The sequence below is a fragment of the Anabrus simplex genome, chromosome 6, assembly GCF_040414725.1.
Source record: "Anabrus simplex isolate iqAnaSimp1 chromosome 6, ASM4041472v1, whole genome shotgun sequence".
Lineage (NCBI taxonomy): Eukaryota > Metazoa > Arthropoda > Insecta > Orthoptera > Tettigoniidae > Anabrus > Anabrus simplex.
In genome coordinates this window covers 246570853-246597853 of record NC_090270.1, presented here as the reverse complement: position 1 = coordinate 246597853, position 27001 = coordinate 246570853, and the positions used below count along the sequence as shown (strand labels likewise).

The window sequence follows — 27001 nt, the reverse complement described above, 5'->3', positions numbered from 1 at the left end:
CTATCAGTTAAATGGGACATGTTTCGCCCTCAATTTAGGGCATCTTCAGCCTAAAAACAATCTTCAAGTGTACATTTAATATTAAATATGGAAGTTAAATGTTTAGCTAGGTACTAAAATTCGGGACATAAAAATGTGAAAAATGATACATTATACAAACATGTTAATGGAAACATTGTCAATGATTAAATCATAATCTTGTCGAAGACTAAAACTTCTTCCATTTTATACGAACTATTTTAATTAGAAGATTATAGTTTAATCATTGACAGTGTTCCCATTAACATGTTTGTATAATGTATCATTTTTCACATTTTTATGTCCCGAATTTTAGTAACTAGCTAAACTTTTTACTTCCATATTTAATATTACACGTACTCATGAAGATTGTTTTCAGGGTGAAGATGCCCTAAATTGAGGGCAAAACATGTCCCATTTAACTGATAGTCTGTTTATATAACCATTATAAGTGAAAATAAAAGTATTGAATAGGTGGATTAAAAAACACCTTTATTGTTTTTGATCTATGCCAATATCATGTAGGATATGCTGCAATGTTTTATGTTTCACATGGTTGAAAGCTGTTTCATAATCAATAAAACAAGCATATACATTCATAGACATATATACACATCTTTCTACCAAAATCTGCATCCTCAGTAATGCCTTTCTGCTGCCAGATCCATTATGAAAACCGGTGCCTCCTATGTAGGATTCACATTTGCTGTATATTCTTGCATGTATTACTTTTAGGAAGATTTTGAGCACGGCCCATTAGGCTCATGATTCTGTAATCTCCACGAGATTTAGCCATTGGTTCCTTTGGAATAGGGATGATAATTGATGTCAACCAGTCAGAAAGGATTGATTCATTGGTGTATACCAGATTGAATAGCTCTATTAGGATATCTAGTGATTGGTCTAGTTATTGAGGGCATATTCTACTTCCTGGCAAGTTATTAATGGTCCTTCATCTGTATCATAAACAGAAGGACATGCTCCCCTATTATCATGAAAAGATCAGTCACATAGACTTTCCATAGAATTTCTTCATGTTCGATGATGACCTTCCCTTGATTGTTATATAACAGTTCATTTGTCCCCTGGTATATAATCCTATAGCTTCTTTAATCTTTTTGTGCATGTTAAAAGTGTCATGCTTAGATTCACATTATTCTATGTCCTTACACTGATTATCCAGCCATTCAATTTTTTCCCCTTCTAATCATTTGGCAGATTTTGGTCTTGAGTTCTTTATACTTATCCCAGTTCTTATTCTTTACCATCCTCCATTGGTCCATCAAATCAAGGATTTCATCAGTCATCCATGTGCTTTTTCTAACTCTTTTGTCTTGTATTAGATGACAATTTCCTGTATCTATTACAGTTGTTTTGAATTGACTCCAAATAATTTCGTTGCCCTTAAGCATTTCAGTCTGGTTGGATAGCTGTTCACTTACTCATAATGTTTGCACCTTGGAGTTTAGCAGTATCAAATTTAGGACTGACAAACATTTTTTAAAAAATCTTCTTTTTAATTTCAGCTTTATTTTAGCAACTAATGGATTATGATCCAATGAAACATCAGCACTAGGATAAGTCCTCACTGACTTAATGCAGTTTCTGAATATCTTTTTAATCAAAATGCAATCAATCTGATTCCTCACTATTCTTGACTCAGTTTCAGTATTTGATTTCCAGGTGTACAATCTCCATGCTGGTAACTTATGGAAGGTATTTGTCACAACAAAGCTATCCTGTTGACAAAATTGAACAAACCTCTTCCTGCGATCATTTCTCTCACCCAAGCTGTAATTGTCAGTTATGTCCTCACACACACCTTTTCCCACTTTTGTATTGCAGTCTCTCATTAACATGGTCATTTCTGAATTTTTGGTTATTTTTAGGGTTTCATCCATGTCTCCATAAAACATTCAATGTCAGCATCTCTCCCATCACATGTGGGAGCATATACTTGTATGATGTTTATATCAGAAGGTTTTGAGTTAAACTTGATCAATAAAAATCTGTCCGATGATGGAATGACGGTTTTGACTGCATTATTTTTTTTGCTTACCCAATATGATGCCAGCTCCATTTAAATTATTTGGTTCATTGTTTCCTGAGTAATAGACAAAATGATCTTTGATTCTGCAACTACCTGATCCTGGCCATTGCATTTCGCTTATTCCCAAGATGTTTATTTGGAGTCTTTCCATTTCTCTTTCTTTCCTCCTTCATACATACAGTACTTCTTCATTATGTCCGACCTGGAGATTCTTAGTAACCCCTGGCCACTGAAGGCCTTCCAGGGGCTGGGAGCCGAGTTATTTGTTTGTCCAGCCATACTGGTGATATCCTGGGGAAAATTAATTTAAGTGGTTTTCCGTTGCCTTCCTCAATGCCATTTTGGACCGTTCATCAGCTGCCCTTATCATAGGGAACAGTCACTGTTGTAGCCACCTCTTTGAAGAACAGACACTACGGCTGGTATGTGCTTCTAATTTGCATACAGATAACCTTTCACTCAATTAACCTGAGCACTGGGCTGCCTCTTCTGCCACTGACACCATACCAAAGCCCTTCTTCTCTGCTGTAGGTACCGTTGAGGTCTTTACTCGTAACCCTGAGCTGGGACCCTTACCAGATGCTGCACACCGGGTCAGTATGCTCTGGGAGTTGCATGGGTGGGTCACCACTCCTTGAGTAGAGCTGCCACAAAAGAGGGTACTTTACATCATATGACATTGCATCATCTCATAGGCTTAGAACTATTATACTTGTACAGTTGAGAGTGTTTAACAATTTAATAGCAAACCAGTTGTTCAAAACTCAGCATTTCTCATGATTCCGTTATGGTGCTAGGATTTTTATGAATAAGAGTGTATATATGAAGGAGTGCCTTTATTTTTATGGGTAGACCTATGTTACAAAATATTAGATTACTGCAAAATAATTGTGAAGTAAATAACAGTTTGAAGGGGTAACTAGTAAGTCAAGTCCTAATCCCAGAGGCTGGTTGTATCCTCAATTAGCATCACCAAATGTTATACAGTTACATTAGTATTGTCCGGCTCCATGGCTAAATGGTTAGCATGCTGGCCTGTGGTCCAGAGGGTCCCGGGTTCGATTCCCAGCCAGGTCGGAGATTTTAACCTTAAATTGTTAATTCCCTTGGTTCAGGGACTGGGTGTTTGTGCTGCCGCAACATCCCTTCAACTCATACACCACAAATAATACTATTCTCCACCACAATAACACGCAGTTACCTACACATGGCAGATGCCGCCCACCCTAATCGGAGGGTCTGCCTTACAAGGGCTGCATACGGCTAGAAATAGCCACACAAAATTATTATTACATTAGTATTAAGATATATCACAAGTGTTTTTTATAATGTAGCACCACATTTTAATGTATATTTACTCACAACACATTATCTCTTTTAGGTAGTATTTGCTTTCAGTAATTTTATGGACTGTCTTTGATCAATGTGACTATGAACCAACAATAGGCATTGAAACATGTACTGGTGTAATAACAGAAAATGTTTTTTCATTATATATCCATCATGTAGAGTTTTTCTCAATGTTGTATTGAAAGGTGGACCAAGTAAATTCTTCTTTTAGAAGCATGTGATTTGTAAGTCAATATGGAAACATCATGAGATTTATTATATGTAAATGTTTATATTGTTGTGGTGAATATTAAAAAATTAATCCAGGCTATATAGTTTTGTTTCAGAATTATTGACTGGATGTAGTCTATTACGAAAGACACACCTCATTAACTCATTCTGGTCTAAGTGCGAATGTAGCCCATAGTGGGCTTTGACAAGACATTAAAAATAGGTAACAAGCCGTGCCATTAGAATGTTGTATAGGATTCCATGAAGTTTTAGGTAGGGTTATAATTCACCAGATAACAGTAATGTTGCTTAAGCCAATGATTTGTGAAATTGTCTGAGATTTTCCATCTTAAATCATCTCTAACATTGCTTTTGAAACATGGCTGTGCAATGTGGAGATATGCAAGATAAAATTGTAAAATTGCACTCAAGAAATCCTTACAGCCAAGTAATTATCAATTGTATTGTTTATTTGTAGTGTTTGTCATTAAAATGCCCAGTTTAGCTGGCATTTTCTTTTTGCAACGAAACACTCATGATCATTATTAAAAAACAGCTTATACTGGTAAACTGTGCAAACTGTGTTTGACCTTTATATTCCAAATTATTACAGAGAGCCAACCCAATCTACCGCATAAACAAGCTCACAAATAATTATGATAGTTGCAAAGAAAAAAAATGTTTGAAATACCTCTCAGAAACCTCAGACCAGAGTGAATGGTGCAGATTTCAAAGTCCAGACCAGAAAATGTTATGTGGTACTGTGTGTTTTAACTTTTGCTTTTCTTTCATTTTACAGATCTGTCTTTGTTCAAGAGTATGGAAGAACCACATTTCATCAAGTGTGAACCAGGACTGATACCTGATGAAGAAGAATCCTCAAATTTTGTAGGTGGTACTTCTTTTATTCTGCATGATACACATATGTCAGTTATATGTTACAGGTTTCTGTGCATGTTATAGACCTGAATGCTGTTTCATTCAATTTGGTATCATTGTGAAAGGTTTAAGATAGATTTATATAAATAAAGCTGTAGGGGGTCCGCTGTCTGTAATTTTGTTTGTTTTGCCAATTTCTCAGATATTTATTTGATTTAGGTCAACTCAAGACTGAATCAGCAATATTTTAGCTTTCATGTCTCTTTGTCTGTCTGTTCTACCATCATGGCAAAACGGCTGGATAGATCTCGACAAAACTTCATATATAGAATATGCGCATCCTGGGGAAGGTTTAGATAAGGAAATGATTTAAAAGTCCTTGAATAGACTGGGGGTTTAAGGGAAACCAGAACAGTTTGCTTCCATTTTGTCTTTTACTATTGATTTTCTGTAAAATCCGTGGGCTATATGTGAAACATTGCTTCATATTAAACAACTTTTGTTATGTACATAATTTCGCTTGGTCACTGGACACTATTTTCTTTGAGGGAAAATTCCAGGCTGTTGAAATTTATTACTTTTAGGCCCCAGAAAATATCAAAATATGGAGGCAATTTCAATGACAGTGCAGACCTTCATTTCGTGGTAACTGCATTTTAAATGTTAAGTCATTTCATAAAGCAGATTACACAATCGCTGCTCAATTTGGAGAGATCTTCAACTTTTGTCCTATGCTTTATTTTCGTAGCTCGATTCTTTATGCTTTAGATAGCACTACATTTCTTGACTATAATCAGATCTCTCCTACTCTATTGTGACTGGCATTAGAAAAGGGGATCTGTCATTATAATGGCAACTATCCATCTCTATTGTGAATGGCAGTTGGCATGTGTGCCTGCCGTTATTGTAAGAAACTCCTGAACTCAATTGTGGATACTAAAGGGAAACATGGCCTGCCATTACCATCAAAATTTCCCCAACGTGCATCTTACATTGGAAACAAAGTATGGGGTCCTCCTGTTTTCTTTCTTGGATAGCGCTAAGAGACATGCAAATTAATATAATCTTACTCACTGCGTGTACAGTAATTTACGTAGAACTACGTATACAAGGTAGAATACAGTATCGAAGTACGGCTATAAATGCTAGTCAATAATAATAACAATAATATAATAATAATCATCATCATCATCATTTGCCAGTCAGTTATTAGGCCAGGTGGCCTGTTATGGTCTCAATCAATCTTTTAACTGAATCACTAATAGATTGTGTCCCCCGTAGGTTGGTATCATACTATCTGTTTTGGCATTCTGTTGATGTGGTCTTGCCATTTTTTCCTGTAGGTTTCTATGTAATTTAATAAAGGTTCTAATTTTAGTTCTTTTATCATATCTTCGTTCCTTTTGTGATCCCATTGGGTATATCCTGCTGTGCATCTCATGAATTTCATTTCAGCAGCTGTGATCCTGGTTTCATCTTGTCTCCTGATTGTCCACGCTTCGTTTTCATATGTGAGAATTGGTCTAGCTAGTGATTTGTAGACTCAAAGTCTTGTGTCTCTCTGTACTAGGATGGCTTCATTATTGAGTTCAGTGTGCCTATGGATTTGTTGAACTTCAGTATCTTATTAGAAACTAGCTGATGTACCCGTGCTTTGCTTGTATGCAGAATTCTAGGTTAGGTAGTTACACGTTGTGAGCAAGATTGTATTAAATTGCATAGCTCTTAACGTTACCCCAGAATGCGATGGGGAAGTCACCAAATGTCTTTTCTCATATGAAGGCTAAGTTAGGGAATTTTCATCATAATGGTAGGCCCACTTGCCTACCATCAGTCACAATCAGGTTGGGGGAGTTTTCATTACAATGGCAGACAGTCACTCTCCACCAGCCTTTATACATCCTCAGAAAGACTGACTTAGTGGTTTTCCAAACTGAAATGAACATGGGTCATTATAATGACATCAGTAGGAATGGTGTGATTAAAAGCAATGCTTTCATATGAAATACTCGAAAAAATGAAAAACCACACAATTTCTCACTTTTAATGAACGGTATTATGCTACTGATCTAACACTCCAAAGTTCCAGAGCTGGAATGACCAAGCCGCAGACAGCCGTGATCCGTGAACACTCTTTGTCTATTTTTCAGCAGTGGGGGTACAGCGTTTGGGGGTCGAATATTGGAGAGTCCCAGGGCAAAAACTATGCCCTTTTACTAATCTCTTTCCTAGGAGTACCCGATGAGTCCCAAAATCTAAATTCTCTGCACTGGCGGCAGAAAAATCTATCTGATTTGAAGGCAAATTTTCGCTTCACTGGTAATAAAATGAATTTAGAATGTAATAAAAGTGAATAAGAAGAAGCTTTTCTTAAGAAACGACTCTTTTCAGGGTTGAATTTTGAGTTATTTAGTGAATTGTTGTACTATAATTTGGAATAGGTCTAAATTGTTATTCTAGTCCAGGTCATACTACTACTACTACTCTAAGTGAGCCTCTGCCGTAAGTGTTCAAAACAGCACGTCAGAGTAGGGATCGAATAGCCGGAATACTGTGATGAACCAGTGTGTTACGTACCAGAAAATGTATGAACCAGAGGAATGGCATGCTAAAGAAGAAAGTTTTCTAACTCCCCGCCAATATTCAGGCAGGCTGTTATACTCGGTATGCAGCAGTAATCCCATCTATCGGAGTAGAGTGGCAGCATAAGAGACAAAGAACATCACAACAAACAATGGTGAATGTAATGTTATTGTTGATCAGTGTTATACGCTTTCGATATTGTAGGCTTCACATTTAGTTTTCTTCCGAATCTGAAATATCACTCTAATCATAGTTGGTACGGTAAAACTGAATAAAACATAAATGATTGGAAATTGTATCCTCTATAACTTTTGTTATGTAGTAATATTCAATAGGACGAATAACATATGTATTTAAAAATTAAATTTTAGGCGCCTTCCCCAAAACTACATTTTCATCCAGGGTAAATACAGTTGTTTATAGCTTAGATTGTAGTTTCTTATTTCCGTACTCTATATACTGATTGTCATTAAATTCTGTTAACACATTTTCTCGTGGCTCGACGTTGATATGGACTTAATAACAAAAATACAAATTCATTAATATCTGTGGTATCATAGCTGGTATGATTAAAAATATATAAGGCATAAGTGATCGGAAATTTAATTCTATATAACTTCAGTTATGTAGTATTTACCGATAGGACCACAAATGATATAAATATTTGAGAATTAAATTTTAGGCCTTCCCCTAAACTACCATTTCACTCAGCGTGAATGAAATGATATATAGCCTAGATTGTAGTGGCTCATCTCCTGACTTTACATACCGATTTTCATTAAATTCTCTTCAGCCGTTTTCTCGTGATGCGTGTACAGACAGACAGACAGACAGACAGACAGACAGACAGAAATTACCGGAAAGGGAAAAGTGCATTCCCTTGTTTCTGTGGACATGACCGATACATAAATACCATTTTTTTCATATTCTGAGCAATGTACTGACAAAACTCTTATTTAATATACTGCACCGTCCCGCGTCCAGGTAGGGTCGTGTGAGATCCAGGCTAGCTTGAAGACAATGTCAATTTCCGAAATATAATGAAAAATTCTGGGCTATGAGTTCTGAAACTAGAGAAAACACCGTTGTGGTAAACCATCGGATGAACAAACCTACGCAAATGGAGTCTCCAAATCGCGAAATCGGTTCGTATCCAAATAAAGTAGCACAATTCTTAATCTATGTTTACTTACAAACTAAGTCCATAATCTAGTAAGTCATTGAAAGAATTAGCAGTTTTAAACAATACTATTTATTAAAACAAGAATGAATGAAATCTTGAAAAAGAACTTTAAATGCGTTGAAATACCATTAAAGTAATGAACAATAATTCATCAATGTTGCATCTCATCAAATGCTTTTTAAAGTTTTTTAAATTTGGAGGCCTCCAAGTAATTAACAAGAAAGGAAAATCAAACATTACATCTTTGATTGGGAGTAGTTTGAAAAAGTCTGACGCAAGATATTCACATTAAAAAAAATTAAGATCACGTTTACAACATTCTTCCAATATTACATAATCTGTTCCTACAAACTTTCACTCGATTTAGTTAATTATTTCCCAACTTAATTCGCGGTATGATAAACTCATTTTGCTAGTAATTATCACATTCGGTTATCAGGGATATCAATTATCAGGGAAATCAATTATCAGGGAAAACATTCTTTCCAAGTGTCCCAAGCATTTCACCTGTCTAACTTTCCTGGGTTTTCGATACAGTATCTCGTAGGCATTGAGGAAAAGATAACTCATGGTCATTCTTCTATTTAACACAAATAATCAAAATATTATTATAATTATTAAGTTGCTCGTTAAAGAAATACTAATTTCAAAAGAATATTTATATATATACCCTTAAGTGCCAGTTCAGAGGTTATATGTGTCCTAATATTCAAACCATCACTCACATCTAACAAGCATCTAAACTAATTCAATTAAGTACTAGGCAATCGGGTTTGTGAGAAGACTCTAACTGTTATCATCAACCATTAATTATGAATGTCACCAGTGATATCATATCATGTAAGTAAATAAACTTCTGAGCTTAGTTTACCAGCGTAAAAGTACCTATGGCTAGGAAATTCTACAGACATAAGTTGCCTTCCTAATATCATCTAAGTAGTTGCTAAGTTAGTTGCGATATTTGGATTGTAACGGACATTGTATAAAGCTTCCCGAAAGATTAACATATGTTTGAGAACCAATTATATTATTATTTATCTCGAATAGCATCTATCTCTTCATTTGCGATGTAATAATAATAATCATCATCACTCCTACCTTATTACTATTCTTCCTATACAGTTCATTTATTTCATATAACACGCCTCATGTCTCATCTTAATACTGTAACAACATCACAGTTCACCTTACCTTGATGCACATTACATCCTCGCCGTTATTCATCCATCAAATATCCTATTTTAATCTCAAACTTTCTTCGAATTCCATAAATTATCTCATTATGTGTTGCAACGATGTTATAACAACCTTTCCATGATCATATCTTACCTCAGCTTGATTATAGATGCATTATGATAGACCTAATGTCAAACACAATATGCCTTAATATCGCATTTACATGAACTAATTTCCTTTCCTTCACCAAGGGCAACATAACGAATGCAAAAAGAAAATAAGTTATCACTGGATAATCACTTCCTATACGAATGGATTTGCCGTGTATGTTAGAAGATCACCTACTAGCCTCTGATACTGTGAATTCAGATAACCATTCATGTAACATCACTCTTATAGGACACTTAAAAATAGCACTTTCGAGTAAAGAATGCAAACATACATGGCACTTTCCAAATAACAAATATCTAAACTACTTACTAAAAGAGTGACAAGACTTATCTTTTCCTCCCGCTCTCGATGCTGCTGTCACATGTCCAATTGATTAGGACATGTGGTCTCCGGGTTCACGGCATCACATTAGCCTGTTGGGAATGTTTTGGGATGGTCTTCGTTCATCTCCAACTCTCATGGGGCTGGACTTGTCAATCGTGATACCTTAATCTAGGCAGCCTCTGCCTCTGTACGTCTAGCACATGACGTAGCTGGTTTCTTGTGTGGTGAACACGGAAAAACATATCAACATGGTCAATTTCATCATCTGCTGGGAAAAAGCCTACTATGAGCTACTTATTAGTCTGATTGTTGCTTCTTATGTGGCTTATGATATTTTAGAATCTTTCTCTACGCCTGTTAAAGCTTCCATTAAACCGCAATATAATTCTTTCTATTCCTTGCGCAACAATTATTATTCTTCGGTGACTTCTTAATATTGAATTCCTTTTGTTGTATACAATTTCGTGCTGGTCTCCCGTGACGTAGTACTACGGTACTCTGCCAATTAAATTGTGTAGCTTTATATTAAGAAATGTTAGAAATTCTATCTCGCCGATGGCTTCTATTGCTTGTGAAGATGTTTGTTATTAGTTATCCCGACTCTTATCTATTTTACTCTTCTCAGTCAGTTTCCTCCAAAAGTCCTGTGTATTCCTCAACAAATTTTTTCCTTTCAGTAAGTATATTTTAACAATATATTGATGCATACCTGCCAACTTTCCCGATTCAGGCGGGAGACTCCCGATTTTCGACATTTTTCCCGCCTCCCGAATATTCTATCTTTTCTCCCGATTTTTTGGTGAACTTCAAACATTTGTTTTCAAATCCCTCCATTTCAGCTTTTTTACGTCAGTGGCCGGAAGTCCTTCGCTCAATGGCCACTTTCAAACGAAATATCGAAGTTTATTAATGCGAGAAATGTGCGCGAATGTGCGATGTTTATTGAAACCTGTATATCGCGACGCGCATATCGATTGTCAATCTCTCGTTCTCGCGTGCTATGTTCGTGTTCGTTCACGTCAGTCTAGTCGATTCCATCCTCTTTGGTCGATTCTAGAGACTAGTCGCTTTCTTAGTAATATAGTGACATAATTTCGATGATAACGACGGGTGACTTCTAGAGATTTTAGAAGCCATTTGGAGACAATTCTGACTAATTTTAATTTATCTCAATATAAATAAAATGTTTTGTCTGTACATTGCTCAGAATTTAAAAAGAATGATATTTCCGTACCGGTCGTGGCCATATTAACGAGGAGAAATAAGTTTTAATTTTCCGTAATTTCTGTCTGTCTGTCTGTCTGTCTGTCTGTCTGTCTGTCTGTCTGTCTGTACGTGCGCAGGCTCATCACGAGAAAACGGCTGAAGAGAATTTAATGAAAATCGGTATATAACGTCGGGGAATAAGTTGCCATAAATAATGTTATTCGCGCTGAGTGAAATGGTAGTTTAGGGGAAGGCCTAAAATTTAATTCTCAAATATTTGTTATTATTGGCCCTAATGATAAATACTACATAACTAAAGTTATATATTATTCAATTTCCTATCATTTATGTCTTATACATTTTTACCGTACCGCCTGTAATAACAGAGATATTCATGAATTTAGATTTTTTATTTTATTATTATTATTATTATTATTATTATTATTTTGCTTAGTCCATATCAGCGCCGATGTACGAGAAAATGGGTGAACAGAATTGTATGTAAAGTCACGGAATAAGGAACTACAGTCTATGCTATAAATAATTTTATTCACTCTGTTCGAAATGGTAGTTTAGGGGAAGGTGCCAATTTTTTTTTAAAATTACCTATCTTAGTGGTCATATTGAAAAATACTACATAACAAAAGTTACAGAGAATGCAATTTCCGATTATTTGTCTTACTCAGTTTTGCAAGAGACACTTCTCATGATTGATTCGTATAACTTACACTTCTCAGGTACATTTTTTGCCCCTTGTTAAGGGCATCATCAACCTTTAGGTAACCTTAAGTTCATATGTCTGAAACATTATCTATTCATACATGGATTAATGTGTAACATACTTTTCATTGTAATCCATATATGAATAGATAATGTTTCAGACATTTGACCTTAAGGTTACCTACAGGCTGATGATGCCGTTAACAAGGGGCAAAACATGTCCCTGAGAAGTGTATATAGTATTATGTAGATTTCATCCACGAAGCACGTGGCTTGTATTGAATAGGTGGTAATAATAGAATAAATTATTTTTGTGATAATTTGCTTATTCAGTTTTACTGTTCTGACTACAATAATATTGGTGGTGATGGTGATTAAATTTTGAAGATTATAATAATGAAGAAAGTCATGAAGGAACGATCGCTTGAATAATACCACAAGAGGGAGTCATGAAAGAAAGGACGACTCACTTTACATTAGATGCTCTAATATCACAGATTCAGAAGAAAACTAAATGTGAAGGCCTCCAATATAGAAAGTTCATAAAATTGATCAACAATAGCATTACATTGACCATTGTTTGTTGTGATGTGCTTTGTGTATTCTGCTGCCATTTATCTACGATAGACGGGATTACTGCTGGGTTTCAAGTATAACAGCCTGCCTGAATACTGGCGGGAAGAAGCTGGGGAGTGGGGAGTTATATCTCTCTTCTTTAGCATGCCATTCTTCTGGTTCATAAATTTTCTGATACTACTGGTACGTTACACACTGGATCATCATAGTATTCCAGCTATTCGATCCCTACTCGGAGGTAGTGATTTGAATGAGCAGTGTGCACACTTAAACAGAATAATTACACAAGAGTGTTTGCGGCTGTCTGCAGCCTGGTCATTCTAGCTCTGAAACTTTGAACTGTTAGATTGACACTGTAGTACCTTTCGCAAAAATTGAGAAAATGTACTGTTTTCATTTTATCGAATATTTCGTATGAAATCATAGCTTTTAATCACGACATTCATACTGGCGTCGTTGTAATGAGATGTTGACTTCAGTTGGGAAAACTATAAGGACAGTCTTCCTGAGAATTCCGTAGTGAAGCACGGGTACATCAGCTAGTTATTTGATCCAAATAGCATTGCGCTTCGCATAATTGCGCGGGTGCTTGATGCAATATATTAATCTATGCATTTACTAAGTAATGGCATCTAAGTGCATGACTGATTCACACATCTGGAGCATGAGTTCATACTATTTTCGGTAGGCTTATCAGAGACCGATCATCCCACTCACGCACTTCCTGTGAGGGAATAGAGATGTGTAATTTTTAGCCTTGTAGCCTCGTATAGCAACAGTCGGGCTTTGAGACAATAAGTGTTATAAATATATCGTAGTACTGTGTTGCGCAAGATATGTAGAATAAGCAATTTTGACCAATTGTATCTCCTGATTTCTCCTGATTTAAAAATCAAAATCTCCTGATTTTTGGTTTTGTAAAGTTGGCAGGTATGTTGATGTCATCTTTTCTCACCGCCTTCTGTAATTTCTTCCCTTCTTTTACCTGACGGGAGTATCATTCTCTTATCATTCAGGCACATGTTGACGTTCTATGTCTGGTGTTCGTTCGACATAGCCGCCATTTTTGCTCCGGATAAACCTTTGTACACAGTGAAATGGCACATTATAAGATATCTACATCATTGTCCAATGGCAAGGAGTATGATAAAGATGTTGATTCCCATAGGGAACCTGAAATATTTGTTCTGAATGAATAAATTTATAATATGAATATAGTTGCTCCATTATTGGGCATTATAAATTTTCCAGCTAACTCATTCATGGTTGCCAGTGTTTCGTCCATTATATGCCTCATTATTAGAGAAATGTACAAAGCAGAGTAGGAGCAAAAATCTCTTCTCTGCGATCAGCTCATAGAAAATAGATGTGGCCAACAGGCGATTGCGAGAAAAATAATGTCGTAATTTAGGTTTCTGTACAGTCCCCTGCAACAGCAATATGTCCATAAGAAGCTTTATCTCGTCCTTATTTTCTGTGACCCAGTCTTGGTCTCGACTTCTTCATTTCCTCTTACTAAGGTGGGTTTTATGTGCGATTTTCTGCAGGGAATAAAGATTTGCCTGCTCAGCTATGTTGTGGTATATCTTGTCATCAAAAAATAATGCAAATTTTTTGCTCGGTTCTGTTTACCCTAAAAACTCTCCCTTTACACCATGATGGAATTTTGGTTCAAAGTAGGATCTTCTCAGTTCCTTTTCAGTCCAGATTGATGAAGAAGTAGCATTGGTTGGCATATTATCAGTATTATCATCACTACGTCTGGCTCCTTTGCTAAATGGTTAGCTTGCTGGCCTTTGGTCACAGGGATCCCGAGTTTGATTCCCGGCAGGGTCGGGAATTTTAACCACCTTTGATTAATTTCCCTGGCATGGGGGCTGGGTGTATGTGTTGTCTTCATCATCATTTCATCCTCATCATGATGCGCAGGTCACCTACGGGAGTCAAATCAAAAGACCTGCACCTGGCGAGCCGAACCTGTCCTGGGATCTCCCGGCACTAAAAGCCGTATGCCATTTCATTTCATTTCTACTGTCACTGTCATGATCGCTACTTGAACTGGACTCAAACACGTGTTGTCTCTTTCGTGACTGCTGAACATTCGCATTTGCTGGGCCCGAACCCTGTACATTCAAGCCTGCATTATTTGTTCCAGGTAAATTCCTGTCACTTACGAATTCCCCTTTGGCAGAACTTACTTCACTAAGATCGCTATCCTCCCCACTAAATTCCCACATTTCATTTACCATAGCCCATAAATCAAACTCCTGTAACGGTGGGGGCCGGTAATTCCTTTTAGACATTTTGGAGGAAAGAATGTAAGAAAAAGAAAACAATCGAATTGAACCCTGGTCCCTTCAGTTTAGAAGGAAATAATGAATTGTGCTTGGACTACAGAACACACGCGTATGGTAATAAATGCCATTTAACTTTCATGATTCACGGAAAACACACACTCCTGTCATGAAGGCAGAACTCAAGACTGAGAATTATAAATTAGGTCAGAGTTCTAATGTGTCATCAGAGAAGTCTGTTTATATAGTATCGTATCACCAGAAATCCCTTTTACAACAATATTATTGCATCCAAGGGATGAGCTAAACCTTCAGCACGAGGTTAATAGGCTTTAGGTCATTCTTGCCCGGAGGTAAGTTGCATTCCTTATGATGCATCTCGTGGATGACAAGTTGACATACCTGCCAACCCTTCCAGTTTACCCTGAAACTTTCCGTTTTTTAACTTGTCTTCCGATTTTCCGATTTATATTTAATTCTTCCTATTTTTGACCAATATAACCTCCAGTACAGTCAATACTCTTCCTCTAGGATAAAGGATAAATTCTTATGTGCTTGTGTAATTTACCCAAGCTCATTTTCAAGCGTTTTTATTGGATGCTTTATTTCGCGAGTGTATCGTCCGTCGCCTTTGTGTATCGTGTTTCCTGCTCGCTACAGCAGCATGTGTGCTTTACGGCTGGGGATTCGGGACGGCAATTGTCCTACAAGCAAGAGAGGCTAGAGACTCAGTTAATCGGGACGATTCATTTCATATTGTGTGGTTCGCGCACGATTGACATCGTTTCTGTGCATAATTTCGTTGGAATTATATGCCACGTGTTTTTTCTAGCAGTTCTGTGCTTTTCTCCGTGTCAAAGTCATATGTTAATAATGTATTAGAAATACCTATCTGTTTTGTATGTGCTAGTTTCGCGTATTTCACTGCATTTTTGTTCATTCTTACTTCATAATTTTAATGAGTTGAATATATTTCAGGGAGTTGTGTCGGTGACAGACAGTTTCTGGTATTTTCTCTTCACGTTATGGCCCAAAAACATAACAAACGTTACCTCCAAGTGTTCAGAGATACCTATAAAATTCTATTTCTGTTTATTTTACGGTCTAATAAAGGAAACTGTTATGCGAATCACTTCGGGAGATAAATTTTATTTCAATTATTGAAATTTCGAGATATAGAGAATACCGTTTATGTGCACGTTTAGCACATAATTTTTAATGGTACCGGTACTTAAAATATACAAAGAAACTCTATTTTACGGCATCACTTTAATTATAAATTATAATCCTTATTATAGTAATTTTTTTAAAAGACAGGATACAGTACACACAGTAGTGAAATAAGAAACAGCTCCGTTAACACGTTTGGAAAAAATCCATTAGTCTCTTCTACTTGTTGCGGCTAACCTTTCCTCCCTTCACGTTGAAACTTTTCGTCAATACCACGCAGGCGAGTTTCGTAAATGGAGCTTGTTATCCTTGACTTCTGGGCTTGCTTCCTTATGTGACCGGGAATTGACACCCGGGAAACTGCGAGGCTTGGCCGATTTGCCGATCACTAGAAGTTCGAGTTTTTTGGTTCCCGTCATATTAGTTTCCAGCTCCACTGGAACCCTTTCTTTACTTGTTAACTGTTCCTCACAAACCGCAAATGCCGTATTGCACAGTTAATGTTGCACAAAATTTGAATTACTGTGTATTTTTTGCTTCAATGGAGGAACTATTTGCTTCTAGAAATCTAGAAATTCGTATAACCGTATAGAGAGTAGAGAAATAAATACACATGAAGAATAGGACAAACGGCCGGAAAATCTAAGTTAGTTCGAGATATTGAAAATTCGAGTCGTGGATTTTCGAGATTTCAAGGTTCGACTGTATGTTCGTATGCATGTGTCATAAATGAGAGTGATTAGGTACATTTTCTTGTAACCATTTTAATGTTTTTTTAGTTTAAGGTTTTAAATTTAATGATCAAATCACATTATAACTGTATGTCTGCGTGCCTTTTATCCTATCCTTTTTTCACTTAGACCTTGACGCAATATATGTGATGAAATCCAAGAATTAAAAATCTTCCTATTTTTGATTTCTAAAAGTTGGCAGCTATGTGTTGATATTGAAAGAACATAGTTGAAAAAATTCACATCAGAGGTCAGACACATCCAGAACACATAGCTGAAAAAGAAATAAACCTCTGGAGGCATGCACCTGAAAAAAAATTTTGATTCAGCGGATATGTCCCTGTTCCCTGCCGAGCATGCAACTTTTAGCCATGGATCTTGCCACATCACCCACCGAACCAGTTAAGCATCTTCAAATTCCAGTGTGCTGAGCAAGGAGTGAACCCATGAATTTATGATCAAAAAGCCAGTGCCACTCATCTCAGCAAAGATATATCAGTTTTGTTCATATAAGTATGAGGAACAAAGCCCTAGCTACTAAATTATATTATACCTATTAGTCTCTGACAATTATTATGCTTTAGAGAACTCTCCAAACTATTTGCAAATTAAACTTCTGAATGGATTTGATTGTGCAGCAGAATGTGTGTTTAATTTTGGAAAAATCTTCTGCTTTCCAGATTACTTCCTAAATATTCCCCTGATTTCTTCTGATTCCTGTTATTATTATAGTACTTGTTTTGCTCTATTTCTTTCATCTACATACAGTTTTCCACCTCCATCTGGTCTTCTTTGGATTAAGTTTTGATACACCTTCTTCTAACAATTCACCAACCAACTGTAGTGTTTACTTCTTCCTATCTTTGCACACAGGTGTTTTTGGGCATTATGAGCCTGACCTACTACAGCATTTCTGCACTCATTCTCTTTCTGTGTCCTGAACCTACTTACTGTCTACTCTTTGGTACTTTTCACTAATATTCTGTATATATTTCTAATTTTCTCATCCTGCAGATTTTCTACCCTTATCTGTCTGTCTGTATGTCTTCTAAGCTTAATGATATTTAGGTCATTACAGATCAGATCTATATCATCGAAAAATCCTTGACATACCCGTATATTGTTCATGAATTTTCTGAATTCGAAGTCAGTTATGATATAGTCTCTTATAGACCTTGTGACTTTGGCGATTCACTAGAATTTCTCTGAGAGCTTTGTAGCCATCAAAGTCATTCAGAACTCTTGAAGATGCTGAACGCAATCTTTGGTGAAACGTCGAGACCAACACGTGCTCCTATACCACGGCCTGTAAGCCTGGAAAATACAGACATTCTTCTTAACACCAGCCGTGAGATCCTCAACTGATATTTTTGTCCATATCATTCGACAACTTTGCAATAATTTCTCCAGTCTTCACCAAAAAGAAATAAGGTGCATACTGGCTCCTTGTGCTCAGGCGGCTAGGACTATACAATTCACTCAGCGTGAATGAAATGATATATAGCCTAGATTGTAGTGGCTCATCTCCTGACTTTACATACCAATTTTCATTAAATTCTCTTCAGCCGTTTTCTCGTGATGCGTGTACAGACAGACAGACAGACAGACAGACAGACAGACAGACAGACAGACAGACAGACAGACAGACAGACAGACAGACAGAAATTACGGAAAAGGGAAAAGTGCATTCCCTTGTTTCTGTGGACATGACCGATACATAAATACCATTTTTTTCATATTCTGAGCAATGTACTGACAAAACTCTTATTTAATATACTGCACCGTCCCGCGTCCAGGTAGGGTCGTGTGAGATCCAGGCTAGCTTGAAGACAATGTCAATTTCCGAAATATAATGAAAAATTCTGGGCTATGAGTTCTGAAACTAGAGAAAACACCGTTGTGGTAAACCATCGGATGAACAAACCTACGCAAATGGAGTCTCCAAATCGCGAAATCGGTTCGTATCCAAATAAAGTAGCACAATTCTTAATCTATGTTTACTTACAAACTAAGTCCATAATCTAGTAAGTCATTGAAAGAATTAGCAGTTTTAAACAATACTATTTATTAAAACAAGAATGAATGAAATCTTGAAAAAGAACTTTAAATGCGTTGAAATACCATTAAAGTAATGAACAATAATTCATCAATGTTGCATCTCATCAAATGCTTTTTAAAGTATTTTAAATTTGGAGGCCTCCAAGTAATTAACAAGAAAGGAAAATCAAACATTACATCTTTGATTGGGAGTAATTTGAAAAAGTCTGACGCAAGATATTCACATTAAAAAAAATTAAGATCACGTTTACAATATTCTTCCAATATTACATAATCTGTTCCTACAAACTTTCACTCGATTTAGTTAATTATTTCCCAACTTAATTCGCGGTATGATAAACTCATTTTGCTAGTAATTATCACATTCGGTTATCAGGGATATCAATTATCAGGGAAATCAATTATCAGGGAAAACATTCTTTCCAAGTGTCCCAAGCATTTCACCTGTCTAACTTTCCTGGGTTTTCGATACAGTATCTCGTAGGCATTGAGGAAAAGATAACTCATGGTCATTCTTCTATTTAACACAAATAATCAAAATATTATTATAATTATTAAGTTGCTCGTTAAAGAAATACTAATTTCAAAAGAATATTTATATATATACCCTTAAGTGCCAGTTCAGAGGTTATATGTGTCCTAATATTCAAACCATCACTCACATCTAACAAGCATCTAAACTAATTCAATTAAGTACTAGGCAATCGGGTTTGTGAGAAGACTCTAACTGTTATCATCAACCATTAATTATGAATGTCACCAGTGATATCATATCATGTAAGTAAATAAACTTCTGAGCTTAGTTTACCAGCGTAAAAGTACCTATGGCTAGGAAATTCTACAGACATCAGTTGCCTTCCTAATATCATCTAAGTAGTTGCTAAGTTAGTTACGATGTTTGGATTGTAACGGACATTGTATAAAGCTTCCCGAAAGATTAACATATGTTTGAGAACCAATTATGTTATTATTTATCTCGAATAGCATCTATCTCTTCATTTGCGATGTAATAATAATAATCATCATCACTCCTATATTACTATTCTTCCTATACAATTCATTTATTTCATATAACGCGCCTCATGTCTCATCTTAATACTGTAACAACATCACAGTTCACCTTACCTTGATGCACATTACATCCTTGCCGTTATTCATCCATCAAATATCCTATTTTAATCTCAAACTTTCTTCGAATTCCATAAATTATCTCATTATGTGTTGCAACGATGTTATAACAACCTTTCCATGATCATATCTTACCTCAGCTTGATTATAGATGCATTATAATAGACCTAATGTCAAACACAATATGGCTTAATATCGCATTTACATGAACTAACCTGCTTTCCTTCACCAAGGGCAACATAACGAATGCAAAAAGAAAATAAGTTATCACTGGATAATCACTTCCTATACGAATGGATTTGCCGTGCATGTTAGAAGATCACCTACTAGTCTCTGATACTGTGAATTCAGATAATCATTCATGTAACATCACTCTTATAGGACACTTAAAAATAGCACTTTCGAGTAAAGAATGCAAACATACATGGCACTTTCCAAATAACAAATATCTAAACTACTTACTAAAAGAGTGACAAGACTTATCTTTTCCTCCCGCTCTCGATGCTGCTGTCACATGTCCAATTGATTAGGACATGTGGTCTCCGGGTTCACGGCATCACATTAGCCTGTTGGGAATGTTTTGGGATGGTCTTCGTTCATCTCCAACTCTCATGGGGCTGGACTTGTCAATCGTGATACCTTAATCTAGGCAGCCTCTGCCTCTGTACGTCTAGCACATGACGTAGCTGGTTTCTTGTGTGGTGAACACGGAAAAACATATCAACATGGTCAATTTCATCATCTGCTGGGAAAAAGCCTACTATGAGCTACTTATTAGTCTGATTGTTGCTTCTTATGTGGCTTATGATATTTTAGAATCTTTCTCTACGCCTGTTAAAGCTTCCATTAAACCGCAATATAATTCTTTCTATTCCTTGCGCAACAATTATTATTCTTCGGTGACTTCTTAATATTGAATTCCTTTTGTTGTATACAATTTCGTGCTGGTCTCCCGTGACGTAGTACTACGGTACTCTGCCAATTAAATTGTGTAGCTTTATATTAAGAAATGTTAGAAATTCTATCTCGCCGATGGCTTCTATTGCTTGTGAAGATGTTTGTTATTAGTTATCCCGACTCTTATCTATTTTACTCTTCTCAGTCAGTTTCCTCCAAAAGTCCTGTGTATTCCTCAACAAATTTTTTCCTTTCAGTAAGTATATTTTAACAATATATTGATGCATACCTGCCAACTTTCCCGATTCAGGCGGGAGACTCCCGATTTTCGACATTTTTCCCGCCTCCCGAATATCTTTTCTCCCGATTTTTTGGTGAACTTCAAACATTTGTTTTCAAATCCCTCCATTTCAGCTTTTTTACGTCAGTGGCCGGAAGTCCTTCGCTCAATGGCCACTTTCAAACGAAATATCGAAGTTTATTAATGCGAGAAATGTGCGCGAATGTGCGATGTTTATTGAAACCTGTATATCGCGACGCGCATATCGATTGTCAATCTCTCGTTCTCGCGTGCTATGTTCGTGTTCGTTCACGTCAGTCTAGTCGATTCCATCCTCTTTGGTCGATTCTAGAGACTAGTCGCTTTCTTAGTAATATAGTGACATAATTTCGATGATAACGACGGGTGACTTCTAGAGATTTTAGAAGCCATTTGGAGACAATTCTGACTAATTTTAATTTATCTCAATATAAATAAAATGTTTTGTCTGTACATTGCTCAGAATTTAAAAAGAATGATATTTCCGTACCGGTCGTGGCCATATTAACGAGGAGAAATAAGTTTTAATTTTCCGTAATTTCTGTCTGTCTGTCTGTCTGTCTGTCTGTCTGTCTGTCTGTCTGTCTGTCTGTCTGTCTGTCTGTCTGTACGTGCGCAGGCTCATCACGAGAAAACGGCTGAAGAGAATTTAATGAAAATCGGTATATAACGTCGGGGAATAAGTTGCCATAAATAATGTTATTCGCGCTGAGTGAAATGGTAGTTTAGGGGAAGGCCTAAAATTTAATTCTCAAATATTTGTTATTATTGGCCCTAATGATAAATACTACATAACTAAAGTTATATATTATTCAATTTCCTATCATTTATGTCTTATACATTTTTACCGTACCGCCTGTAATAACAGAGATATTTATGAATTTAGATTTTTTATTTTATTATTATTATTATTATTATTATTATTATTATTATTATTATTATTATTATTATTTTGCTTAGTCCATATCAGCGCCGATGTACGAGAAAATGGGTGAACAGAATTGTATGTAAAGTCACGGAATAAGGAACTACAGTCTATGCTATAAATAATTTTATTCACTCTGTTCGAAATGGTAGTTTAGGGGAAGGTGCCAATTTTTTTTTAAAATTACCTATCTTAGTGGTCATATTGAAAAATACTACATAACAAAAGTTACAGAGAATGCAATTTCCGATTATTTGTCTTACTCAGTTTTGCAAGAGACACTTCTCATGATTGATTCGTATAACTTACACTTCTCAGGTACATTTTTTGCCCCTTGTTAAGGGCATCATCAACCTTTAGGTAACCTTAAGTTCATATGTCTGAAACATTATCTATTCATACATGGATTAATGTGTAACATACTTTTCATTGTAATCCATATATGAATAGATAATGTTTCAGACATTTGACCTTAAGGTTACCTACAGGCTGATGATGCCGTTAACAAGGGGCAAAACATGTCCCTGAGAAGTGTATATAGTATTATGTAGATTTCATCCACGAAGCACGTGGCTTGTATTGAATAGGTGGTAATAATAGAATAAATTATTTTTGTGATAATTTGCTTATTCAGTTTTACTGTTCTGACTACAATAATATTGGTGGTGATGGTGATTAAATTTTGAAGATTATAATAATGAAGAAAGTCATGAAGGAACGATCGCTTGAATAATACCACAAGAGGGAGTCATGAAAGAAAGGACGACTCACTTTACATTAGATGCTCTAATATCACAGATTCAGAAGAAAACTAAATGTGAAGGCCTCCAATATAGAAAGTTCATAAAATTGATCAACAATAGCATTACATTGACCATTGTTTGTTGTGATGTGCTTTGTGTATTCTGCTGCCATTTATCTACGATAGACGGGATTACTGCTGGGTTTCAAGTATAACAGCCTGCCTGAATACTGGCGGGAAGAAGCTGGGGAGTGGGGAGTTATATCTCTCTTCTTTAGCATGCCATTCTTCTGGTTCATAAATTTTCTGATACTACTGGTACGTTACACACTGGATCATCATAGTATTCCAGCTATTCGATCCCTACTCGGAGGTAGTGATTTGAATGAGCAGTGTGCACACTTAAACAGAATAATTACACAAGAGTGTTTGCGGCTGTCTGCAGCCTGGTCATTCTAGCTCTGAAACTTTGAACTGTTAGATTGACACTGTAGTACCTTTCGCAAAAATTGAGAAAATGTACTGTTTTCATTTTATCGAATATTTCGTATGAAATCATAGCTTTTAATCACGACATTCATACTGGCGTCGTTGTAATGAGATGTTGACTTCAGTTGGGAAAACTATAAGGACAGTCTTCCTGAGAATTCCGTAGTGAAGCACGGGTACATCAGCTAGTTATTTGATCCAAATAGCATTGCGCTTCGCATAATTGCGCGGGTGCTTGATGCAATATATTAATCTATGCATTTGCTAAGTAATGGCATCTAAGTGCATGACTGATTCACACATCTGGAGCATGAGTTCATACTATTTTCGGTAGGCTTATCAGAGACCGATCATCCCACTCACGCACTTCCTGTGAGGGAATAGAGATGTGTAATTTTTAGCCTTGTAGCCTCGTATAGCAACAGTCGGGCTTTGAGACAATAAGTGTTATAAATATATCGTAGTACTGTGTTGCGCAAGATATGTAGAATAAGCAATTTTGACCAATTGTATCTCCTGATTTCTCCTGATTTAAAAATCAAAATCTCCTGATTTTTGGTTTTGTAAAGTTGGCAGGTATGTTGATGTCATCTTTTCTCACCGCCTTCTGTAATTTCTTCCCTTCTTTTACCTGACGGGAGTATCATTCTCTTATCATTCAGGCACATGTTGACGTTCTATGTCTGGTGTTCGTACGACATAGCCGCCATTTTTGCTCCGGATAAACCTTTGTACACAGTGAAATGGCACATTATATAGATATCTACATCATTGTCCAATGGCAAGGAGTATGATAAAGATGTTGATTCCCATAGGGAACCTGAAATATTTGTTCTGAATGAATAAATTTATAATATGAATATAGTTGCTCCATTATTGGGCATTATAAATTTTCCAGCTAACTCATTCATGGTTGCCAGTGTTTCGTCCATTATATGCCTCATTATTAGAGAAATGTACAAAGCAGAGTAGGAGCAAAAATCTCTTCTCTGCGATCAGCTCATAGAAAATAGATGTGGCCAACAGGCGATTGCGAGAAAAATAATGTCGTAATTTAGGTTTCTGTACAGTCCCCTGCAACAGCAATATGTCCATAAGAAGCTTTATCTCGTCCTTATTTTCTGTGACCCAGTCTTGGTCTCGACTTCTTCATTTCCTCTTACTAAGGTGGGTTTTATGTGCGATTTTCTGCAGGGAATAAAGATTTGCCTGCTCAGCTATGTTGTGGTATATCTTGTCATCAAAAAATAATGCAAATTTTTTGCTCGGTTCTGTTTACCCTAAAAACTCTCCCTTTACACCATGATGGAATTTTGGTTCAAAGTAGGATCTTCTCAGTTCCTTTTCAGTCCAGATTGATGAAGAAGTAGCATTGGTTGGCATATTATCAGTATTATCATCACTACGTCTGGCTCCTTTGCTAAATGGTTAGCTTGCTGGCCTTTGGTCACAGGGATCCCGAGTTTGATTCCCGGCAGGGTCGGGAATTTTAACCACCTTTGATTAATTTCCCTGGCATGGGGGCTGGGTGTATGTGTTGTCTTCATCATCATTTCATCCTCATCATGATGCGCAGGTCACCTACGGGAGTCAAATCAAAAGACCTGCACCTGGCGAGCCGAACCTGTCCTGGGATCTCCCGGCACTAAAAGCCATATGCCATTTCATTTCATCTCTACTGTCACTGTCATGATCGCTACTTGAACTGGACTCAAACACGTGTTGTCTCTTTCGTGACTGCTGAACATTCGCATTTGCTGGGCCCGAACCCTGTACATTCAAGCCTGCATTATTTGTTCCAGGTAAATTCCTGTCACTTACGAATTCCCCTTTGGCAGAACTTACTTCACTAAGATCGCTATCCTCCCCACTAAATTCCCACATTTCATTTACCATAAGCCCATAAATCAAACTCCTGTAACGGTGGGGGCCGGTAATTCCTTTTAGACATTTTGGAGGAAAGAATGTAAGAAAAAGAAAACAATCGAATTGAACCCTGGTCCCTTCAGTTTAGAAGGAAATAATGAATTGTGCTTGGACTACAGAACACACGCGTATGGTAATAAATGCCATTTAACTTTCATGATTCACGGAAAACACACACTCCTGTCATGAAGGCAGAACTCAAGACTGAGAATTATAAATTAGGTCAGAGTTCTAATGTGGCATCAGAGAAGTCTGTTTATATAGTATCGTATCACCAGAAATCCCTTCTACAACAATATTATTGCATCCAAGGGATGAGCTAAACCTTCAGCACGAGGTTAATAGGCTTTAGGTCATTCTTGCCCGGAGGTAAGTTGCATTCCTTATGATGCATCTCGTGGATGACAAGTTGACATACCTGCCAACCCTTCCAGTTTACCCTGAAACTTTCCGTTTTTTAACTTGTCTTCCGATTTTCCGATTTATTTTTAATTCTTCCTATTTTTGACCAATATAACCTCCAGTACAGTCAATACTCTTCCTCTAGGATAAAGGATAAATTCTTATGTGCTTGTGTAATTTACCCAAGCTCATTTTCAAGCGTTTTTATTGGATGCTTTATTTCGCGAGTGTATCGTCCGTCGCCTTTGTGTATCGTGTTTCCTGCTCGCTACAGCAGCATGTGTGCTTTACGGCTGGGGATTCGGGACGGCAATTGTCCTACAAGCAAGAGAGGCTAGAGACTCAGTTAATCGGGACGATTCATTTCATATTGTGTGGTTCGCGCACGATTGACATCGTTTCTGTGCATAATTTCGTTGGAATTATATGCCACGTGTTTTTTCTAGCAGTTCTGTGCTTTTCTCCGTGTCAAAGTCATATGTTAATAATGTATTAGAAATACCTATCTGTTTTGTATGTGCTAGTTTCGCGTATTTCACTGCATTTTTGTTTATTCTTACTTCATAATTTTAATGAGTTGAATATATTTCAGGGAGTTGTGTCGGTGACAGACAGTTTCTGGTATTTTCTCTTCACGTTATGGCCCAAAAACATAACAAACGTTACCTCCAAGTGTTCAGAGATACCTATAAAATTCTATTTCTGTTTATTTTACGGTCTAATAAAGGAAACTATTATGCGAATCACTTCGGGAGATAAATTTTATTTCAATTATTGAAATTTCGAGATATAGAGAATACCGTTTATGTGCACGTTTAGCACATAATTTTTAATGGTACCGGTACTTAAAATATACAAAGAAACTCTATTTTAGGCATCACTTTAATTATAAATTATAATCCTTATTATAGTAATTTTTTTAAAAGACAGGATACAGTACACACAGTAGTGAAATAAGAAACAGCTCCGTTAACACGTTTGGAAAAAATCCATTAGTCTCTTCTACTTGTTGCGGCTAACCTTTCCTCCCTTCACGTTGAAACTTTTCGTCAATACCACGCAGGCGAGTTTCGTAAATGGAGCTTGTTATCCTTGACTTCTGGGCTTGCTTCCTTATGTGACCGGGAATTGACACCCGGGAAACTGCGAGGCTTGGCCGATTTGCCGATCACTAGAAGTTCGAGTTTTTTGGTTCCCGTCATATTAGTTTCCAGCTCCACTGGAACCCTTTCTTTACTTGTTAACTGTTCCTCACAAACCGCAAATGCCGTATTGCACAGTTAATGTTGCACAAAATTTGAATTACTGTGTATTTTTTGCTTCAATGGAGGAACTATTTGCTTCTAGAAATCTAGAAATTCGTATAACTGTATAGAGAGTAGAGAAATAAATACACATGAAGAATAGGACAAACGGCCGGAAAATCTAAGTTAGTTCGAGATATTGAAAATTCGAGTCGTGGATTTTCGAGATA

The 27001-nt window shown here is 36.6% G+C and overlaps 1 protein-coding gene across 1 annotated transcript in view; it reads left to right on the top strand.

Moving 5' to 3' along the window:
- Positions 1-27001, top strand: part of LOC136875698 (zinc finger protein 501) — a 63666-nt gene that overhangs the window by 5840 nt on the left and 30825 nt on the right. Inside the window, exon 2 of the mRNA XM_067149259.2 lies at positions 4428-4516. Within this exon, the coding sequence (XP_067005360.1) occupies positions 4448-4516 (69 nt within the window). The 5' untranslated portion in view covers positions 4428-4447. The remainder of the gene's footprint in view (positions 1-4427; positions 4517-27001) is intronic.